Source organism: Vicugna pacos, chromosome 26 (genome assembly GCF_048564905.1).
Source record: "Vicugna pacos chromosome 26, VicPac4, whole genome shotgun sequence".
Taxonomy (NCBI): domain Eukaryota; kingdom Metazoa; phylum Chordata; class Mammalia; order Artiodactyla; family Camelidae; genus Vicugna; species Vicugna pacos.
Genome location: NC_133012.1, coordinates 614,143 through 633,840, shown reverse-complemented (window position 1 = coordinate 633,840; position 19,698 = coordinate 614,143). Strand labels below are relative to the sequence as shown.

General features: G+C 48.5%; 1 protein-coding gene across 1 annotated transcript in view; it reads left to right on the top strand.

The window, feature by feature from the left end:
- The window catches only part of LOC140689411 (uncharacterized), a 51,228-nt gene extending 31,795 nt beyond the window's left edge, over positions 1-19,433 (top strand). The window contains exons 5-7 of the mRNA XM_072950133.1: positions 6,926-7,111; positions 13,004-13,147; positions 18,418-19,433. Of these exons, the coding sequence (XP_072806234.1) occupies positions 6,926-7,045 (120 nt within the window). The 3' untranslated portion in view covers positions 7,046-7,111; positions 13,004-13,147; positions 18,418-19,433. The remainder of the gene's footprint in view (positions 1-6,925; positions 7,112-13,003; positions 13,148-18,417) is intronic.
- The last annotated feature ends 265 nt before the right edge of the window (positions 19,434-19,698 follow it).

The window sequence follows — 19,698 nt, the reverse complement described above, 5'->3', positions numbered from 1 at the left end:
GCAGACACAAGATGGAACAGGCCTAGGAGTGTGCAGGCCAAGGAGTGGGCAGACCCAGGACTGTGCAGTCTCAGGGGTGTGCAGACACGGGGTGGAGCAGGCACTCGAGTGTACTTGCCCAGGTGTGTAGAGGCCCAGATGTGTGGAGGCCCAGGTGTGTGCAGGCCCTGGAGTGTGCAGGCCCAGAGGTGTGCAGTCACAGGACAGAACAGGCCCAGGAGTGTGCAGGCCCAGGATTGTGCAGGCCCAAGTGTGTGCATGTCCAGGAGAGGGCCGGCCCAGCAGTCTGCAGACAGAGGAGTGTACAGGCCCAGTAGTGTGCTGGCCCAGGCCAGGTCAGGCTCAGGAGTGTACAGGCCAGGGCTGTGCAGGGGCATGAGTGTTCAGACAGTGGAAGGTGCAGGCCCAACCAGGGGAGGCCCGGGATAGGGCAGGCCCTGGAGTGTGCATGCCCAGGAGTGTGTAGTTACAATAGGAAGCAGGAGCAGGATTGTGTAGGCCCAGGAGTGTACAGGCATAGGTGTGTGCAGGCCCACGTTCGTGCAGGCCTTGCAGTGTGCCGGCACAGGAGTGTGCTGTCCCAGGAGTGTGCCAGCACAGGTGGGAACAGGCGTAGGAGTGTGTAGGCCCAGGCCAGGTAAGGCGCAGGCCAGGGCAGGCCCAGAAGTGTACAGGCCCAGTACTGTGCAGGCCCAGGTGTTGCAGACAGAGGAGGGTGCAGGCCCAAGGTTGTGCAGGTGCAGGAGAGGGCCAGTAAAATTGGGGCAGGCCCAGGAGAGGAAAGGCCCAGGAGCGTGCAGGCCCAGGGCTGTGCAGACCCAGGACTGTGCAGTCTCAGGGGTGTGCAGACACGGGGTGGAGCAGGCACTCGTGTGTACTGGCCCAGGAGTGTAGAGGCCCAGATGTGTGGAGGCCCAGGTGTGTGCAGGCCCTGGAATGTGCAGGCCCAGAAGTGTGCAGACACAAGACGGAACAGGCCCAGGAGTGTGTATTCCCAGGAGTGTGCAGGCCCAATTGTGTGCATGTCCAGGAGAGGGCCGGCCCAGCAGTGGGCAGAGAGAGGAGTGTACAGGCCCAGGAGTGTACAGGCCCAGGAGTGTACTGGCTAGGGCTGTGCAGGTGCAGGAGTGTGCAGAGAGAGGAAGGTGCAGGCCCAGGCCAGGGCAGGCCCGGGTGTGTACAGGCCCAGGTTCTTGCTAGACCAGGAGAGGGCAGGCCGTGGAGTGTGCATGCCCAGGAGTGTGTAGTTACAATTGGAAGCAGGAGCAGGATTGTGTGTGCCCAGGAGTGTACAAGCATAGGTGTGTGCAGGCCCAGGTTCATGCAGGCACAGGATTGTGCTGTCCCAGGTGTGTGCCAGCACAGGTGGGAACAGGCCAAGGAGATGCAGGCCCAGACCAGGGAAGGCCCAGGCCAGGGAAGGCCCAGGCCAGGGAAGGTCCAGGTGTGTACAGGTCCGGGAGAGTGCAGGCCCAGGAGTGTGCAGGCCCAGTAAAGTGCAGGCACAGGCCAGGGCAGGCCCAGAAGTGTGCAGGCCCAGGAGTGTGCAGGCCCTGGAGTGTGCAGTCCCAGGAGTATACAGGCCTAGGTTCGTGCCGGCCCATGTGTGTGCAGGCCCTGGGGTGTGCAGTCCCACGAGTGTGCATACCCAGGACTGTGCAGTCCCAGGAGTGTGCAGACATGGGGTGGAACAGGCACTCGAGTGTACTGGCCCAGGAGTGTAGAGGCCCAGGTGTGTGCATGCTCTGGGAAGAGCAGGCCCAGGAGTGTGCATGTCCAAGAGTGTGCAGGTCCAGGAGTGTGCAGACACCAGAGTGTGCAGAGACAGGAGTGTGCAGCCCCAGGTGTGTACACGCCTAGGGCTCTGCAGGCCTAGGAGTGTGCTGACCCTGGAGGGTGCAGTCCCAGGAGTGTACATGCCCAGGTTCGTGCCGGCCCAGGTGTGGGCAGGCCCTGGAGTGTGCAGACAGAGGAGTGTGCAGGCACTGTAGGGTGCAGGCCCAGGCCAGGGCAGGACCAGGAGTGTACAGGCCTAGGGCTGTGCAGTCCCAGGAGTATGCAGGCCCTGGAGTGTGCAGACACCAGTGTGTGCAGGGACAGGAGCGTGCAGCCGAGCAGTGTACAGGTCCAGGGCTGTGCAGGCCCAGGAGTGTGCAAGCCCTGGAGTGTGCAGTCCCAGGAGTGTACAGGCCCAGGTTCATGCCGGCCCAGGTGTGTGCACGCCCTGGAGTGTGCAGTCCCAGAGGTGTGCATACATAAGGCGGAATAGGTCTAGGAGTGTGCGGCCAAGGTGTGTGCAGACCCAGGACTGTGCATTCTAAGGAGTGTGCAGACACGGGGTGGAGCAGGCACTCGAATGTACAGGCCCAGGTGTGTAGAGGCCCTGGCGTGTGCAGGCTCTGGGATGAGCAGACCCAGGAGTGTACCGACAGAGGAGTGTGCAGGCACAGGAGGGTGTATTCCCAGGAGTGTGCAGGCCCATTAGTGTGCAGGCCCGGGCCTTAGCAGGCCCAGGGTTGTACAGGCCCAGGTTCGTACAGGCCCAGGAGTATGCAGGGAGAGGATTGTGCTGTCCCAGGATTGTGCCAGCACAGGTGGGAACAGGCCTAGGAGTGTGCAGGCCCAGGCCAGGGAAGGCCAAGGCCAGGGAAGGTCCAGAAGTGTGCAGACAGAGGAGTGTGCATGCCCAGTAGGGTGCAGGCCCTGGCCAGGGCAGGCCCAGGGGTGTACCGGCCGAGGATCTTGCTGAACCAGGTGTGTGCAGGCCCTGGAGTGTGCAGTCCCAGAGGTGTGCAGACACAAGAAGGAACAGGCCTAGTAGTGTTCAGGCCATGGAGTGTGCAGACCCAGTACTGTGCAGTCTCAGGAGTGTGCAGACACGGGGTGGAGCAGGCACTCGAGTGTACTGGCCCAGGAGTGTAGAGGCCCAGATGTGTGGAGGCCCAGGTGTGCGCGGCCCTGGAGTGTGCAGGCCCAGAGGTGTAGGGACACAAGCCGGAACAGGCCCAGGAGTGTGCAGGCTTAGGAGTGTGCAGTCCCAAGAGTGTGCAGGTCCAGGAGAGGGCCGGCCCAGCAGTGTGCAGAGAGAGGAGTGTTCAGGCCCAGTAGGGTGCAGGCCCAGGCCAGGGCAGGCCCAGGAGTGTACAGGCACAGGAGTGTGCAGGCCCAGGTGTGTTTAGACTTCAGAGTGTGCAGAGACAGGAGTATGCAAGCCCAGTAGTGTACAGGCCCAGGGCTGTGCAGGCCCAGGAGTGTGCAGACAGAGGAGGGTGCAGGCCCAAGGGTTTGCAGGTCCAGGAGAGGGCCAGTAAAATTCTGGGCAGGCCCAGGAGAGGAAAGGCCCAGGGCTGTGCAGGCCCAAGAGTGTGCAGACAGAGGAGGGTGCAGGCCAAGCCAAGGCAGGCCCAGGAGTGTACCGGCCAATGTTCGTGCCGGCCCAGGTGTGTGTAGGCCCTGGAGTGTGCAGTCCCAGAAGTGTGCAGACACAAGACGGAACAGGCCTAGGAGTGTGCAGGCCAAGGAGTGTGCAGACCCAGGACTGTGCAGTCTCAGGTGTGTGCAGACACGGGGTGAAGCAAGCACTCGAGTGTACTGGCCCAGGAGTGTAGAGGCCCAGATGTGTGGAGGCCCAGGTGTGTGCAGGCCCTGGAGTGTGCAGGCCCAGAAGTGTGCAGACACAAGACGGAACTGGGCCAGAAGTGTGCGGGCCCAGGAGTGTGCAGAAATTGCCGAGTGCAGGTCCAGGAGAGGGCCGGCGGAATTGGGGGCAGGCCCAGGCTAGGAAAGGCCCAGGAGCGTGCAGGCCCAGGAATGTGCAGGGCCAGTAGTGCTCAGGACCAGGGGTGTGCAGGACAGAGGAGGGTGCAGGCCCAGGCCAGGGCAGGCCCAGGAGTGTACAGGCCCAGGTTCTTGCCGGACCAGGAGAGAGGATGCCCTGGAGTGTGCATGCCCAGGAGTGTGTTGTTACAATAGGAAACAGGAACAGAAATGTGTAGGCCCAGGATTTTACAGGCATAGGTGTGTGCAGGCCCAGTTTCGTGCAGGCCCAGCAGTGTGCAGGCCCAGGAGTGTGCAGACCGAAGGGTTTTCAGGCCCAGTAGGGTGCAGGCCATGGGCAGGGCAGGCCCAGGTTAGTGCAGGCCCAGGAGTGTGCAGGTCCAACAGTGTGCAGGCACAGCAGTGTGCTGTCCCAGGAGTGTGCCAGCACAGTTGGGAACAGGCCTAGGAGTGTGCAAGCCTAGGCCAGGGAAGGCCCAGGCCAGGGAAGGTCCAGGAGTGTACATGTCCAGGAGTGTGCAGGCCCAGGAGTGTGCAGACAGAGGAGTGTGTAGTCCCAGTAGGGTGCAGGCCCAGGCCAGGGCAGGCCCAGGAGTGTGCAGGCACCAGAGTGTGCAGAGACAGGAGTGTGCAGCCGAGCAGTGTTCAGGCCCAGGGCTGTGCAGGCCCAGGAGTGTGCAGGCCCTGGAGTGTGCAGTCCCAGGAGTGTACAGGCCCAGGTTCGTGCCGGCCCAGGTGTGTGCACGCCCTGGAGTGTGCAGTCCCAGATGTGTGCATACAGAAGATGGAATAGGTCTAGGAGTGTGTAGGCAAAGGAGTGTGCAGACGTAGGACTGTGCATTCTAAGAAGTGTGCAGACATGGGGTGGAGCAGGCACTCGAGTGTACTGGCCCAGGAGTGTAGAGGCCCAGGTGTGTGCAGGCTCTGGGATGAGCAGGCCCAGGAATGTGCAGGCCCAGGTGTGTGCCGACAGAGGAATGTGCAGGCATAGGAGGGTGTATTCCCAGGAGTGTGCAGGCCCATTATTGTGCAGGCCCAGGTCAGGGCAGGCGCATGAGTGTACAGGCCCAGGTTCATGCAGGCCCAGAATTGTGCAGACACAGGAGTATGCTGCCCCAGGAGTGTGCCAGCACAGGTGGGAACAGGCCTAGGAGTGTGCAGTCCCATGCCAGGGAAGGCCCAGGCCAGGGAAGGTCCAGGAGTGTACAGGTCCAGGAGTGTGCAGGCCCAAGAGTGTACAGACAGAGGAGTGTGCCAGCCCAGTCGGGTGCAGGCCCAGGCCAGGGCAGGCCCAGAAGTGTACAGGCACAGGAGTGTGCAGGCCTAGGGGTGTGTAGACACCAGAGTGTGCAGAGACAGGAGTATGCAATCCCAGGAGTGTACAGGCCCAGGAGTGTGCAGACAGAGGAGGGTGCAGGCCCAAGGGTGTGCAGGTCCAGGAGAGGGCCAGTAAAATTGGGGGCATGCCCAGGAGAGGAAAGGCCCAGGAGCGTGCAGGCCCAGGAGTGTGCAGACAGAGGACCGTGCAGGCCAAGGCCAGGGCAGGCCCAGGATTGTAGCGGCCCAGGTTCGTGCCGGCCCAGGTGTGTGCAGGCCCTGGAGTGTGCAGTCCCAGAGGTGTGCAGACACAAGACGGAACAGGCCTAGGAGTGTGCAGGCCAAGGAATTTGCAGACCCAGGACTGTGCAGTCTCAGGAGTGTGCAGACACGGGGTGGAGCAGGCACTCGAGTGTACTGGCCCTGGAGTGTGCAGGCCCAGGTGTGTGCAGACCCAAGTGTGTGTCTGTCTGAGGCAAGAAATGTAGGCAGACATGTTTCTGCACCTTCCCCAATTCCGAGAACCTGTCCACTCTCTTCCTCTCCCCTTTGGAAAGGGAGGTTAGAGGCCAAGGAACCATGTCCCCTTCTGGAATCCAGTCCCTGGTCATCAAGACTGATGTATCAGAATTGCTTTGGGGAGCTTTTCAGGCAGTCCTCCCCCAGAGGTTCTGAGTCAGCAGATCCCAAAAACCAGTATTTATAAAAAGCCTTCGGCATGACTAGTGTATGTAACCAGCATTGTGATTGTGTTTTAGGCATCCACTGAGAACGAAGTGGGGTTCTTATGCCATGTTCCCCTTCAGTGTGAAGCAAAGGGGAGAAAACATTTTCCTAGAAAGACCAAAGGAGCTTTCCTTAGTGATGTAATAGTTTTAAATCTCACAGTTTACTTTCTTCCAAAGTACCGTTGTCCTTTTCCTTTTATGGAAGCGCTGGGAGTGGAATGTCAGTGACTGGGTCTGTTTTCCTGTATTTCATTAAACACTGAACTTTCACCCTGAATACCCAGTAGAAGAGGTGATCCTGTGTCACTAGTACCAGCATTTGAGCATGTTGCAAAATCAATTTTCTTAGTTCTATTTTTTCCCTTCAATTTCTTAATATTTGGTTAAATATCTGTACTCGAAAACGGAGTGTGTAGTGTCACGTGTATACATTCTAGAACCCAGTTACCTAGTTCTCAATCCCTCTTCATTATTTACTACCTACCTGACAAGACTAGGAAAGCCAGGTCCACTTGTAGAGCCTCAATATCCTTATTTGTAAAATAGAGATCATGATAAAAGTACCTTTCTTGTAGGGTTGTTATGAGAATTAAATAATACTTGTGAAAACTTAATACGGTACCCAACACCGTGACCTCTCAATTCATGTTAGTTATGCTTTTACGAGACAGTGAGACTTTATATTCGGAATTAGCAAGAGTCATCATGTGTGATCTTCCCTGATCAAAGAGGGAGACAGAACAGGGAGTGGTGTTGACAGAGTAGCTACCAGTTGCTAAGCTCTTTGCCAGACAGGTTCAATACCTCATGTCGTTTTTTTGCAGCCGATTTGTGAGTAAGAATCCTTATTTCTAGTTGTCCTGATGGAGAGACTGAGGCTCAGTAAATTTAAGTAGCTGAGAGCCACATAGCTAACAATTCATAGAGTCATGTTTGTCTAATTTCAAAGTCATACAGTGTTTCCACAAGTAAGCAGTGTTTCCCTTCTGAAGGACAGAAGAAAAATACGAAGCCACATCATGTGTAGGTTGGCTCGGTCGGTGTTTAGTTGGCACGTGTCTGAGTGCTCTCACTGACTGACTGTGTTTGCATTTGGCGCCCAGACCCCACTGTTTCCTCCTCAACATGGCTGGTTGTGGACCCTTAGCCTCTGCTGGTTGCGTGACAGGAAGTGTGAGCAGCTCCGAGCGTGGACAGCAGGTGCCTGTGACTTTAACGAGTGAGTCTACAGGCTGCAGACAGGCTGGGAGGAGCGGTCTGAGGTCTAGTTGCTCCCATCTCTACAACAGGTACTCACTGTGAACTGTGGCTAAACCTTTCCACTGCCTCCTCAGCCTAATGTTCATTCTGGGTCACTGTCTGTGTGAGTAATTTCTCTCCTGATTGTGGCATTCTGGACTTTCTGCTACGTGCCAGCTGATTTTTACCTCCAGAAAGACTGTCAAGAGACACTGCCTACCCCTCCTTAGCACTGGCTCCGCTACCCTTTGCTCCCCTCTGCTGGCCAAAGCTGGAAATGATGTTTGACTTGCATGCAGCCCTTGGTGCAAGGCAGATACATAATTCTCTGGAGGTTCATTCAGATGTTACTTCTATCAATAGTTTATTTTTACTTACAGGTGATAGTTTATAGTATGAATGTATCAAAGCTTATTTGTCCATTCACCTGTTGAAAGAAATGTGTTGTTCCAACTTTGGCTGTTATACATAAAGATGCTGTGAACACTCACGTGCAAGTTTTTGTGTGGACGTATGTTTCATTGCTCTTGGGTGCATCCCTAAGGGGGGAACTGCTGGGTCCTATGGGAACTCTGTCTTTAGTCAGTTGGGGACTCTCAGATTGTCTCCTTGCGTACTAAGCATGCAGGGAGACAATCTGAGTTCAATCCCCAGCACCTCCGTTAAACAGTAATATATAAGTAAATAAATCTAAGTAACTTTCCCATCAAGAAACAATTTTTTTTAAGGTTTTACTTTAGATGAGGTCCAATTTTCTTTTCTGTATCAACCTTTTGGTGACACTTCTCAGGATGCATTAGCCCTTGTTCCCAAAGATAGTATCCTGGGTTTTTTTCCCTGAAGGCTTTACAGCTCTGCATTTTACACTGTATCTGCCAACACCGCATCATCCTGCTGACTATAGCTATATGATAATAGCTACACTTAGGCAGGCAGATAATTTGTTTTAAACATTGTTTTAGCTATTGTAGTGCCTTTTTTTAATGGAAATTTTAAAATACTCGATATCTACAAAGAAATCTTGACAGCACTTTGATAGGAGTCGCATCAAACGTGTTTATCAATTTGGAGAGAACTGATAGAGGATGAGATAGAAGCAAAAGGGGGTTGTGCACCTCTGAAGGGCGGGAAGCAGCTGAGATGGAGAGGAAGCAGGGCAGGATGAGACTTGAGGCATCGCACACCTTTGGAAGCACAGCGTTTCCTGAAGGCTGAGGATACAGGTGTGCCTGGATGGTGAACTCTTTCGAGATTGGTTTCCACAAGCCTAGTGATTCTTCCAGGTGTGTGGTGTTTCACTCACACCGCTTTTTCTTCTGCCTGTTAAAAATTTATTTATGTTTTATTCAAGTATAATTGACTTATACAGTGTTTCAGGGGTACAACAAAATGATTCAGTTACACATTACATATATTCTTTTTCAGATTCTTTTCCATTATTGGTTATTATAAGATATTGAATCTAGTTCCAGGTCCTTATTTTTCATCTATTTTGTATGTAGTAGTGTGTATCTGTTAATCCCAAATTCCAAATTTATCCCTCCCCCCTTTCCCCTTTGGTATCACTTAAGTTTGTTTTCTGTCTGTGAGTTTGTTTCTGTTTTGTAAATAAGTTCATCTGTATAATTTTTTTAGATTATACATGTAAGTAATATATGATAGTTATCTTTCTCTGACTTACTTCACTTATTATGATAATCTCGAGGTCCTTCCATGTTGCTGCAAATGGCATTATTTCATTCTTTTTTATGGCTGAGTAGTATTCCATTGTTTAAACACCACAACTTCTTTATCCAGTCATCTGTCAATGGACATTTAATTTGCTTCCATTTCTTGGCTGTTGTAAACAGTTCTGCTATGTGCACTTGGGTGCATGTATCTTTACAAGTCAAAGTTTTGGATGGTTGTACTTCCTGGGCCAGCAATTTAAGTCCTGCTTGTTTATTCTATAAGTTTGTACAGTTTTACGAGTTTGAAATAAGTTTCTGTAGTTATGCAGGCTTCTCTCTAATACTCTTAAATTGGACACAGTTCCTGTGCCGCTCTGTCTACTTCTTTAACTACCACATTGAACTTCCAGCCAAAGAAATGATGTGAGTGTGTGGGGCGTGGGGTGGGATGACCTAGAAAGCCCAATAAGGAGAGTCCTCACTAGGGGGTAGGTAGCACTTGTTTTCCCTCCAAAAAGTTACTTTTTTACCAGCTATCTGATCCACTGGTTCTTCCTCTCCTTTCCATTAACACTCAGAACTATAGAAAAGTACAAAGAATTCTGGATGTCTTTTACTGAGAATCAACTGTTTACCTGTATCACATTGACTGTATATATAGAGAAAATAGAGTTTCATTTGAGGGAGTTGTGAGCTGTTTGTAAGTAAATTATAGACATCAACACTACATAGTTCAGCATGTTTCTTGTCAAAACAAGGAAATTTTCTTACGTAAAAATCCACATTATAGAAATTATATATTGTGTGTGTGTGTATGTGTATATATATATACATATATATATATATGCTGATTTACAGTGTAGTCCATGTTAAAATTTTCCCCACTGTCCTGAAATGTTCTTTCTTTAATTTTTAATTTTATTTTGGGGGATGAGGTGTTTGGATTTATTTATTTGTTTATTTATTTAAATAGAGATACTGGGGCTTGAGCCCAGGACTTTGTGCATGCTAAGCATGTGCTCTGCCACTAAGCTATACCCTCCTGCCACCCCCAAAAATACTCTTCCTCTGTCTTGGATCCAGGGTTTGAATTATGTACAACTTTGATAAATAACATAGTCTCTCTGTGAGATAGTCTGCTGCTTTGTTTTCATGAAATTGATGGGCCAGCAGTCCATTTGTCCCATTATTAGTGATGCTAACTTTAGTCTTTGGTTACAGTGGTCTCTGTCCTTCAAGTCTCTATTATAAAGGAACTTTTTCTTCTTTGTAATTCATATCTATGGGCTAGAACTTCCAGGCCTTTTGAATATCCAGTTAATAACCTTTCATTTGCTAGTTTTAGCCATTCCCCATTATCTCAGTTGATTACACTGGTGATTGCAAAAGAATAGTCCACAGGTTTTGACTGAACGTGAAGAGGTCTGCACTAAAAAGTGGCCATAAAAGCCAGCCGAGGGGATATTAGATGTGACCGAGCCAGCTTTGTCTCCATCAGCAGAGCCATGTAACACTGACATCACGCCCCATCGGGGGGATCTAGTACATTACTTAAAGCAGTGTGGTTTTGTTTGGTTTTGTTTTTTAACAGAACTACTAGGGACTGAACCCAGGGCCTTGTGCATGCTGAGCACGCACTCTAACACTGAGCTGTACTCCCCCTCTGCCATGTGTCTTTCTAAATGAATAAAACAAGTTTCTTTAAAGATGGAAACTGGGGTCACACAGTTTGGGCCAGAGTGACCAGGCAGTGCACACAATGTGAGCTTCAAAATTGAGGTAGATTCAAAAGTTCAGACTTAGGGCCTCAAGGACCTTGAACTATGGGGCCCCTTTAGAGCCCCCATCATGACCCTTGAAGACAATTTCTGAATCTTTTTCCTCTTCATTAAATGGCAGGAATTACTCCTCATGCCTGGAGGTTACAGGGTCACCGGTCACTGAAGCCCCAGTTCCCACCCCAGCATGCTGAGGGGAAACAGATACCCCCCCTTTAGACTCAGTTTGGCAGCTGTGTGGTCCTCGCACCCCAAGCCTGGCCTCCTGCCTTCCAGGCTCAAACCCAAGAACTTGTTTCTAAGGGAAGAGTCGACAGCATCCTCTCCCCTGGCATTCCCAAGGCCAAAGGGTTCTGGTGCCAAAAGAAATGAGTCAGAGCACTGCAAACCCCTGTAAACTTGGAGCCGGCTGGGCCCACCAGGGCTCGGGGGAGGGCCAGGGAGTGGGAAGGTGGGAAATGGTCCTCAGGGGAACGGGGTGGGGTGGGCAGGGCTCTGTGAGTTCCAGATTGGACAGCCAGGACTTGGGCCTGACCTGGGGATGGTCCGGGCTGGGATAAGTGGGCTGAAGCTGAGGTCGGGTGGGGGTGAGTCATGTTGGGTTGGGCAGGGCCCACCCAGCAGCTCTGCTCTGTCTGTGCAGTGCTTGGCCACTGTGTGAGGCCCGGCCCAGGTATTCAGTGGTCAGTTGAGAGTCCCTGGAGATTGTTACACCATCTCAGGGGAAGAATCTCCCACCAAGGGTGGAAGCTCCTGGGGACCTGAAGAACCCTGGGGCGCTCCTGGTCCAGACATGGCTATTTGAAGCTATATTTCGTGTGTGAGCCTGTCCTGCACTGGGGTGGCTGGGTGGTTTATCATTGTCATTATCATCACATTTCCTTGTGAGCATCATCCATTGCACTAAACACCCCATTTTGGCAGGAAAACTAGCCAGTTACTCAAGTCCTCCTCCTGCTCAGTGTTACGGCTCCACTGAAGAATACTTAGAGAATTTCTATGTGCAAGTAATGCCTCAGTCTGTTCCAAGCCATCTTTTAGAGCATAAATTTAAACCTAATGTGAATGATTTTTCTTCTTAATAAATAGTATATATGAAATAACCACTTTGGCTTAAAATTAGCAACAACAATTTCAGTAATGAAAACAGTGGCAAACATTTATTTGGTGTTTATGTCAAATTTTGTGTTAAACATTTTTCACAGCTGGGATGGAATTCTGTGAGCCATGATAATTGTGTTCCCTTAAAAAGGTGAACTTAACCAAATAATCAAGATGTATTTTTGTTAAAGATTTAATCATCATATAGCTAATCAAAAATTGTCCTGTAGCATTAGTCTTCTATTTGAATCTGAATATTTGACGTTATTTTTCTCTTTCTTTCACTTCTTTAATTTGAAATGCTGCTAAAATATACTACAGCTGGTAAGTGGCACGTGTTCCTTGTCTTGGATGGCTTTGAAGGTCTCCTGAAATCGTGTTTCCCTTTCTTCAAATTTTATTTTTGCATTCTTTGAGGAAGTGCAATGAATAAGGATATTTGCACTCTTCACGTATAGTATCATAGATAAAAAAACAAAAAATCAATTCAAAAGAAATAAGGCAGATGGTAAATGAAATTCAAAAGTATCTTTTTAAAAGACGTAAATGAACTTACTTACAAAGCAGAAACAGACCCACAGACATAGAAAACAAACTTCGGCTACCGGAGGGGGAACGGGTGGGAAGGGATAAAATGGAAGTTTGAGGTTTACAGATACTATTATACACACAATAGATAAACAGTTTTCTACTGATAGCACAGGGAACTATAATCATATCTTATAGTAACTAAAGAAAATGAAAAGGAGCTTATGTATGTATATGGATGACTGAAACATGATGCTGTACACCAGAAATTGACTCAAAATTGTAAATTGACCATACTTCAATAAAAAAACTTTATATATATATATATGTATATATATATGTATATATATATATATATATATAGTTCTGTGATTCAACTATTTAAAAATATTTGCAAAACTGGAATATCTGGATGCGTGTCATTTATAACTAAATATATGTTATACTGAATTTAGGAAGCTTATTAAGCTTATTGGTTTTTATTGCAAATTTGAGTCATCAACAGGAAGGAAATATTAATCCATACAGCACAGAAAAGTTAATTATGAACTTAAAATAAATATAGAAACAATATTTTAACCTTGATGGTCCCTAGATATAAGGCAATGCAGTAGGGAATCTGATACATCAGTTCTTTTCATCCTTAGTTGAAAAGCTAAAAATGTTTTACCTTTTAAAATTATTAAATGAAATTCAATATATCTTTATTGAATGACCCTTCTGAAATACACTGTAATATGATCTAAAAAATGAATGAGTTTTTAGTTTCAAGGATCTTTAACCATAGTATGGAAAATAAAAAACCCCACAAACATAAAACTCAACACTTTATGTCAAACTTTGTTTTATTGTTTCACCCGTGAAGCTTGTGACCGTTCCTGTCGAAGTGATAACCGTGACCCTGAGACCCTGAGGCTGGTCGGTGTGCTTCCCTCCCAGCACCATCAGAGAGAAATGTTCTGCACGTGCCCCTCATGTCTGGGGCCACAGCGTTACCCCTGGCTGTGAGGTGAGCGAATTGCTTTATTTCATCTGATAATGTCTTTTGTGGATTTCTATTTTGGTAGGACTCTGTAGTCAGCTATTTCAAAAGCCAATATTTTACAAAATAATATAGAACCGTCACTGTAGAGCGATTGCAGGTGTTGGTTAGTATCTTATATTGTACTTGCAGGAAAGATGGTAAAGTGTGGGCACACCTATGCAGCTTCATCCATGACTCTTACCAAAAGAAAAAAAAGGAAAAAGAACAAACAATTCTGTAATAAAATCAGAAACATCTGTAACTTCATGCCTATACACAAGGAAATATATCTACAAAGTACAAGGAAATTAGGAACTAAGCAAAGGAATTTGCCAAAAGTATATAGGAATTTCCCCCAAATTATACCTAGGTTTCAGGTTTCAGGAAGCAGTAGAGTGGATTCTGAAGAGTCATATAAACAACCTTTAACTTACAAAAAAGTCCCCATCTTTCCCCCCATGAGTGGACCATAGAAAGCAGCATGGCCAGACTCACATATGGAGAAATCTGTGCAGCGTCAGGGTAGAAGGTTACTTACAAGGCTGCTGCAGAAATGTGGGCAAGAGAGGACAGTTTGGGTCCAGTCATGATCATTCACCAGCACTTAGCACTGAGGGGGCAGGCTAAGGTAGTGAACTCTCTTTCTGGTATGGCCTGCTGAGCTCATCTATTTAGGGAGTAAGAAAGAGAAAGCTTAAGGAGGACTGCCAGCTTTTGCTTTATGATAGAGTAGGTGATGGTGTCATTCACTGTCAGAGGGATTACAGGTGGAGATGCAAGTTCAAAAAGGAAAGGTAATGAATTCAGGGTTTTTGTCAGCTTTTTGTGAGACATGAATTCTGTTCAAGTCACTTACTTCAAGTGATGAATTTGGGTCACTGATTGCAGTTGTATGACGACCCCTTGGGCTCCTTTGCAGTCTACCCCCCACCCCAAAACAGTGTCAAGAAACTACTCTTTTTCATTCAATCATATAGTTTTGCCATTTCTGCAGATTCACAAATGCAGCTGCCATTTCTAGAGTCCGTATTCACATGTCCTCCTAGTGCATGGCTTCTTACTTCTACAATGTCTTGATCTAATCTTATAAGGACTGGTTTACTATCATTTTCTTCCATGGTTCATGCTTTTTATGAATACAGCCATCCTCCATATTGCTATTTGGAGGGTTTTTTATTTGTTTGGGGGGATTATTTTCAGTCTGGCTTCCTCTATTTAGTATAATCCATTTGTAATTCACACATACTGTTGCATATATCAGGAGTTTGTTCCTTTTAAGTGTTTAATAATTTTCCATTGTATGATATGCTATGACTTGCTTATTCGTTTACCATTTGATGGACATTTGGGTCACACCCAGTTTGGACTTATTATGAAGAATTTTGCTGTGACCATTAGTGTGTAGGTAAGTTAAAAGCATATATGTAGACATGTTTTCATTTCTCTTCACAAGAACACTCCGCATCCTTGCCAATGCTCAGGGCTCTAAGTGTTTGTAATTTTAAGTATTTAATTGGGTGTGTATTCATAAATTTGCATTTCTTTAATGTCCAGTGACATTGGGAACAATTTTATTTATTTGTCATTTGGATATCTTTTTGGATGAAGTGTCTGTTCAAATCCTATGCCCATTTTTATTTTGGGCTGTTTATTTTCTCAGTAATAAGTTGTAAGAATTCTTTACACATTCTGGACACTAGTTCTTTAGTACATCTAGTTCTCCAATTGTTTCCTGCCAGTGCCTGGCTTACTTTTTACTTCCCCTACAATATCTTTACCTAATTTTTATAAAGACTAGTTTATTATCTTTTTCCTCCAGGGTTCATCCTTTTTATGTTCTAAGAACTGTATGTTAACGTAAGTTAAGGTCTAAAGATACCTCCCCTGTGTTTTCTTCAAGAACTTCCATGGTTTTATCCCTAAATTTTAGGTCCATGTTTAATTTGCAATATTAGTTTCTTTATATGGTACGAAGCAATGGTCAAAATTCACTTTTTCTGGATGTCCAACTTATCCAACACCAAGTGTTGAAAAGGTTATCTTTTCCCCTCCATTGAAATACGTCGATCTCCTTGCACTTTAGCCCAGCTGAATGAACGCTTCTCCACACGTTCCGTTCTGGGGTCCGAATGTGTGTGTAAGGAGACCTTCACCTACCCTGTTTGGAACACAGAGTTTCTGGGTTTGAGAGAGAGCCCTACCTATATATCTAAGGGGTGGCACTTACTTACACTTGCTTTTAAAGGGCAAACATCCTATAACTTGAAACTGGCTCTAGGAAACATGCTGAGAAGTCAGGGTAAGTGTTTCAAGATTTACCCTTGTGGGGAGGGAGGCCAAGATGGTAGAGCAGAAGGACACTGGTAACTCACCCTCTCTCACAAATATACGGAAACTCACATCCACGGACCCACTCAGTCAACCAGAGCACCTGCAGAACTCCGCCAGAACATCACCCTCTTCAAAAGACAAAGATGCTAAAAACCTGGTAGGAGAAAAGGTGGTGTCCCAGATGGTTCAGTGTGGCTTCCTCGTGAACATTTGTTGTGACAGATTCGGGCTTTGGAATGGTCACGATCTCATTCTGAGGAACGCTCCTGGAAGGTATGGGCAGACCGTCTTCATCTGCCATCCTTAGGGAACATCCCAGCAGAGCGGGTGTCCAAGGGCCTCTAGGGGTGATGACTATTCTTGGTGGACTTCGGTCCATCCTCAGGCCACATTTTGTGAGAGTACGCTAATCTGGCCACCCGACGAGTCTGAATGGGGTCAATCTTTGCTAGAAATGCAGGTCCTTGGAGAGATGGGGGAGAGGGAGCATTTCTCAGTGGAAACTTCCTCACCGTGATAGGGATGGGAATGTGGTTCTGTGTCATCATCCTTGCGTGCTTTCCCCCCTGCCCCTCCCACTGAGATGCTGGGCCAGTCCTGCGAGCTTCGAGTTTTCTCCGATACTTGGCCACCGCTCTTCCAACTCCCGTTGCCCTTGGTTCACTTTGGACTTGGCATCCTCGAGAACCAAAGCCTCCCTCTGGAGCTGAGCAGCTGGACACCCGCTCCAGGGAGATCACCGCTCTGTCCCCTCTGGAGACCCTCCTCCTGCCTGTGGCTGTGGAAGCGGCTGGGAAAGTGGACCTGAACCCGCATGCATTTTCAGACCACCCGAGCTGCTTCGCCTAGACATCTTCCTGACTGGCAGCGCTCAGGACCCTGACCCTGGGTTTCTTGTTGGCACTGACAACAGACTTTGTTTTCCTGGAACTAAAGACCGGTTTCATGAGGTGGAACCACCTACCCATTTGGCTTCTAGACCGCAAAACTTCCTCTGAGATGTTCAAGAGGCAGGACTGTCGGGGAACTCTATGGACCACCCCAAAATGTGGTGTAGAGCCTGAGGGCGATCGCCCCAGCTGAAAAACCATCGAGGCCCAGAAGACACCACCCCCGCCCTGAAGAAATTTTGACCTTGACCCTTAGCTGTCTGCAAGAAAATTTAGATCAGGGTGAGGTTAGGTGATGGAGATCTCCCTCGGCACGGTTCCCATGCACATGAGTTTCAATGACTGTCTTCCTGAAAGGCCCCCCCACCACCACCACATTGTCCCATCATCAATTTGTTTCCACAAGGGATGAACTGTCATTTTATGAAGGAAAAAGTTGGTCGCTGCCTGTCCTGTCTGCCATCGCTCCATAAAGGACTGACAAAGTGTGCATCATGACCAGTGACCAATCCTGTTTTGGAGCCCATGGGTGATGGATGGGTGTGTATCCGTTTTCCGGGTCACATGTGATGTGGCATGTCATGGTGTGGCCACCTGGCCCCCCTACCCCACTTTCCCCATGGAAAATCAAGAGAGAGTATTGCCTGAGACAGACAACAGTGCAGCCATGAAACCCAAAAGGATGATCCTGGAAGTCAACTTGGAGGTGGCTAGGAGACGGCTGAGCGTGCACAGGACCACACTGCCACCGTGTGGGAGGCTGCAGATGTGTCGCCACGTTGTCTACAACTCCCTCACCTATTGCACTCACCTACATCCAGTCTTTATCTCACTGCACTCTTTTTTATTAAAGACAGTGAGTCTTTTCTCTCTCTCTCCCCGCTTCCCCCATTCCCACCGTCACATGGCATCATCGTTTTCCATGAGAAGTCATGAAGTTGGAATGAATATTAGACTGATGTTCACGTGCCACCGATCCCCCCTTCCCCAGGGACAGCTAGTTGTGGTGGTGGTTTTGGGGGCATTGAGGAGGCGGGCAGTGGGGGTTGGGTGATGTCTGCCTTCCTGTCTGCCTCAGTAGGAAGGGTTTTTAGAGGACGGAGGGTTGACACAGGTCTACCGTCCCCTCTGGGCCACAGCTGTGTTTGAGCTTTGTATACAATCAGGATGGAGCACTCCCCATCCCCCACCTCAGCCCCCTCCTCCCCTCGCCCCCCACCCCGCCTCAGCCCAGTCGGTCCAGAGCCCAGCAGTGGTTGGGTGTGGTGGGTGTTGGTGGCACTGTGGCACGTGGGGGATTTGGGCTTCAGGGCACTTCAGAAACAGCGAGTGCCTGAGAAGGACACTCTCCCTCTCCCTCTCCCTCATCTTCTGGACCTGAAAGGGGAGGGGGCACACTTCCTCTCAAAGCTGGAGTCCTGAGCCCGTCACTGCGCAGGGCTTCTGGCTCGGCCTTCTCCTGTGCGGCGGGTACACTGCATGCGTTCTTCGTAAACTGGGTGTTTCTCTCTTAAGTTGTCTCTTTGGGATGGGGACGGAGGGGAGAGGGAGGCGGTGTGTTTCTCAGGCAAGAAATCAGAAGGCTTGCCAAGGGACCATCGTCTCTCCTCTCCCACCCCTGGTGAAAGCAGACAGACAGACTGGCATCGCCCCCTACCCCACCCTTCTGCCCAAATGAGTCCCACCCATCCTTGGGGGATCACACAGAACCTCAGGGGCTCTTCTAGGTCTTGCCAGCCACCCCCCAGCCCGCCCGCTGTCCCAAGAATAAGCCGCGTTTTCCCTAGTGTCAGTTCTGTGATGGGCGGTGGCGGATGACAGGAAAAGCTTTTCCGTGATAAAACTCTCCCTGCCTTTCCTTGGCAATGACACCGTGGGACACTTGCTGGCCTCTGCCTTGTGTGTCCACCTCGAGAAGGAGACGAAACGCCTTTGGGGTCTTTCACACTGCCGCAGAGGATCCTCTCTGGCAGGCAGACCTGGGAACTCCCTCGTTCCAAATCAAGGAGAGACCGCTTGGGTTTGTCTTTTCAGATGCTGCTCACATGGCACATCATCCCCTGGAGAGCGGTCACGGTCACCAGTTCGGCGCTGTGAAGTACACTCACACCCTCCTCGAGTTGGACTTTGTTTTTTGTTATTATTTATTTTTATGGGGGTGGGGGGCAAATAGGTTTATTTATTTATTTCCCTACGTACTTATTTTTAGAGGTGGTACTGGGGATGGTTCCCGGGACCCTGTGCCTGCTAAGCAGATGCTCTACCACTTGAGCCCCTGGAGTTGGACATTGAAAGCATTCCACCCCCCTCCCCCAGACTAGGATGCTCCAAAATGGGTGATCTTCTGTCCCATCAAAATCACCACTTGTTTTCTAGGATGTCTTTCTCAGGTCTTGGAGGACTGACTTCAACTTAGAGCCAAGTTGGGCACAGAAATGGAGCATCTCAACTGGCCTAGGAAGTCTATCCTCGGGATTTAGAAGGCATTCTTTCCCAGGGACATATCTGCATTTACCCATTTACATTAAACCATGCCTATCTTTTATTAAAGTAGATTTCCTGATGATAATTTAATCATCTGTATTTTCAGATGAACTTGCTATTATTGTACTATAAATTTTGAATGACCTCCTTTTTATTTGTCTGAATTAGTAAAGTATAGTATATTTCAGTTCTCAAAAATCTGGTGTTCCAGAGAGATCATAGTGTAGATATTAATTGGAATTCTGCTTAAGTGCCTGGTATGAGTCAAGAAGTATATTTGGCCTTTTCTTGTATTCACTGCTGAAGACCCAAATCTAGTTGGTTCTTTTTTTTGAAGACATAACTCTAGTAATTAAGCCCCACAGATGCTTTTGAAAAATAATTCACTCTACGAGTGTAAAGAAAAAAAAAGCCACATATTCTGAGTTTCTGAAAATAAGGTATCTTTCTGAGAAGAAGTAGAAATAGCCTCAGAAAATAAAAAGGATCTGGAATGTTAACCTACAAATTCACATAATAAAATTTTAGAAAAATTTACTGATCAAAGAACTGAGAAGCAAATGAAATAAATTTCTCCTTGTAATTATAGAGCACACGTTGGCAAATGACAGCTCCTGGGCAAATATGAGCTGCCACATGTTTTTGTAGGACCTCTGGCTCTGACTACTTTTGCTCTACAATGGTAGGGTCAAGTTGTGGCAACAGGGACTGAATGGATCACAAAACTAAAGTACAGTTGACCTTAAACAACATGGGTTTTAACTGGACAGGTCCATTTGTATGCAGACTTTTTTTTAAATTGAGTTATAGTCAGTTTACAATGTTGTGTCA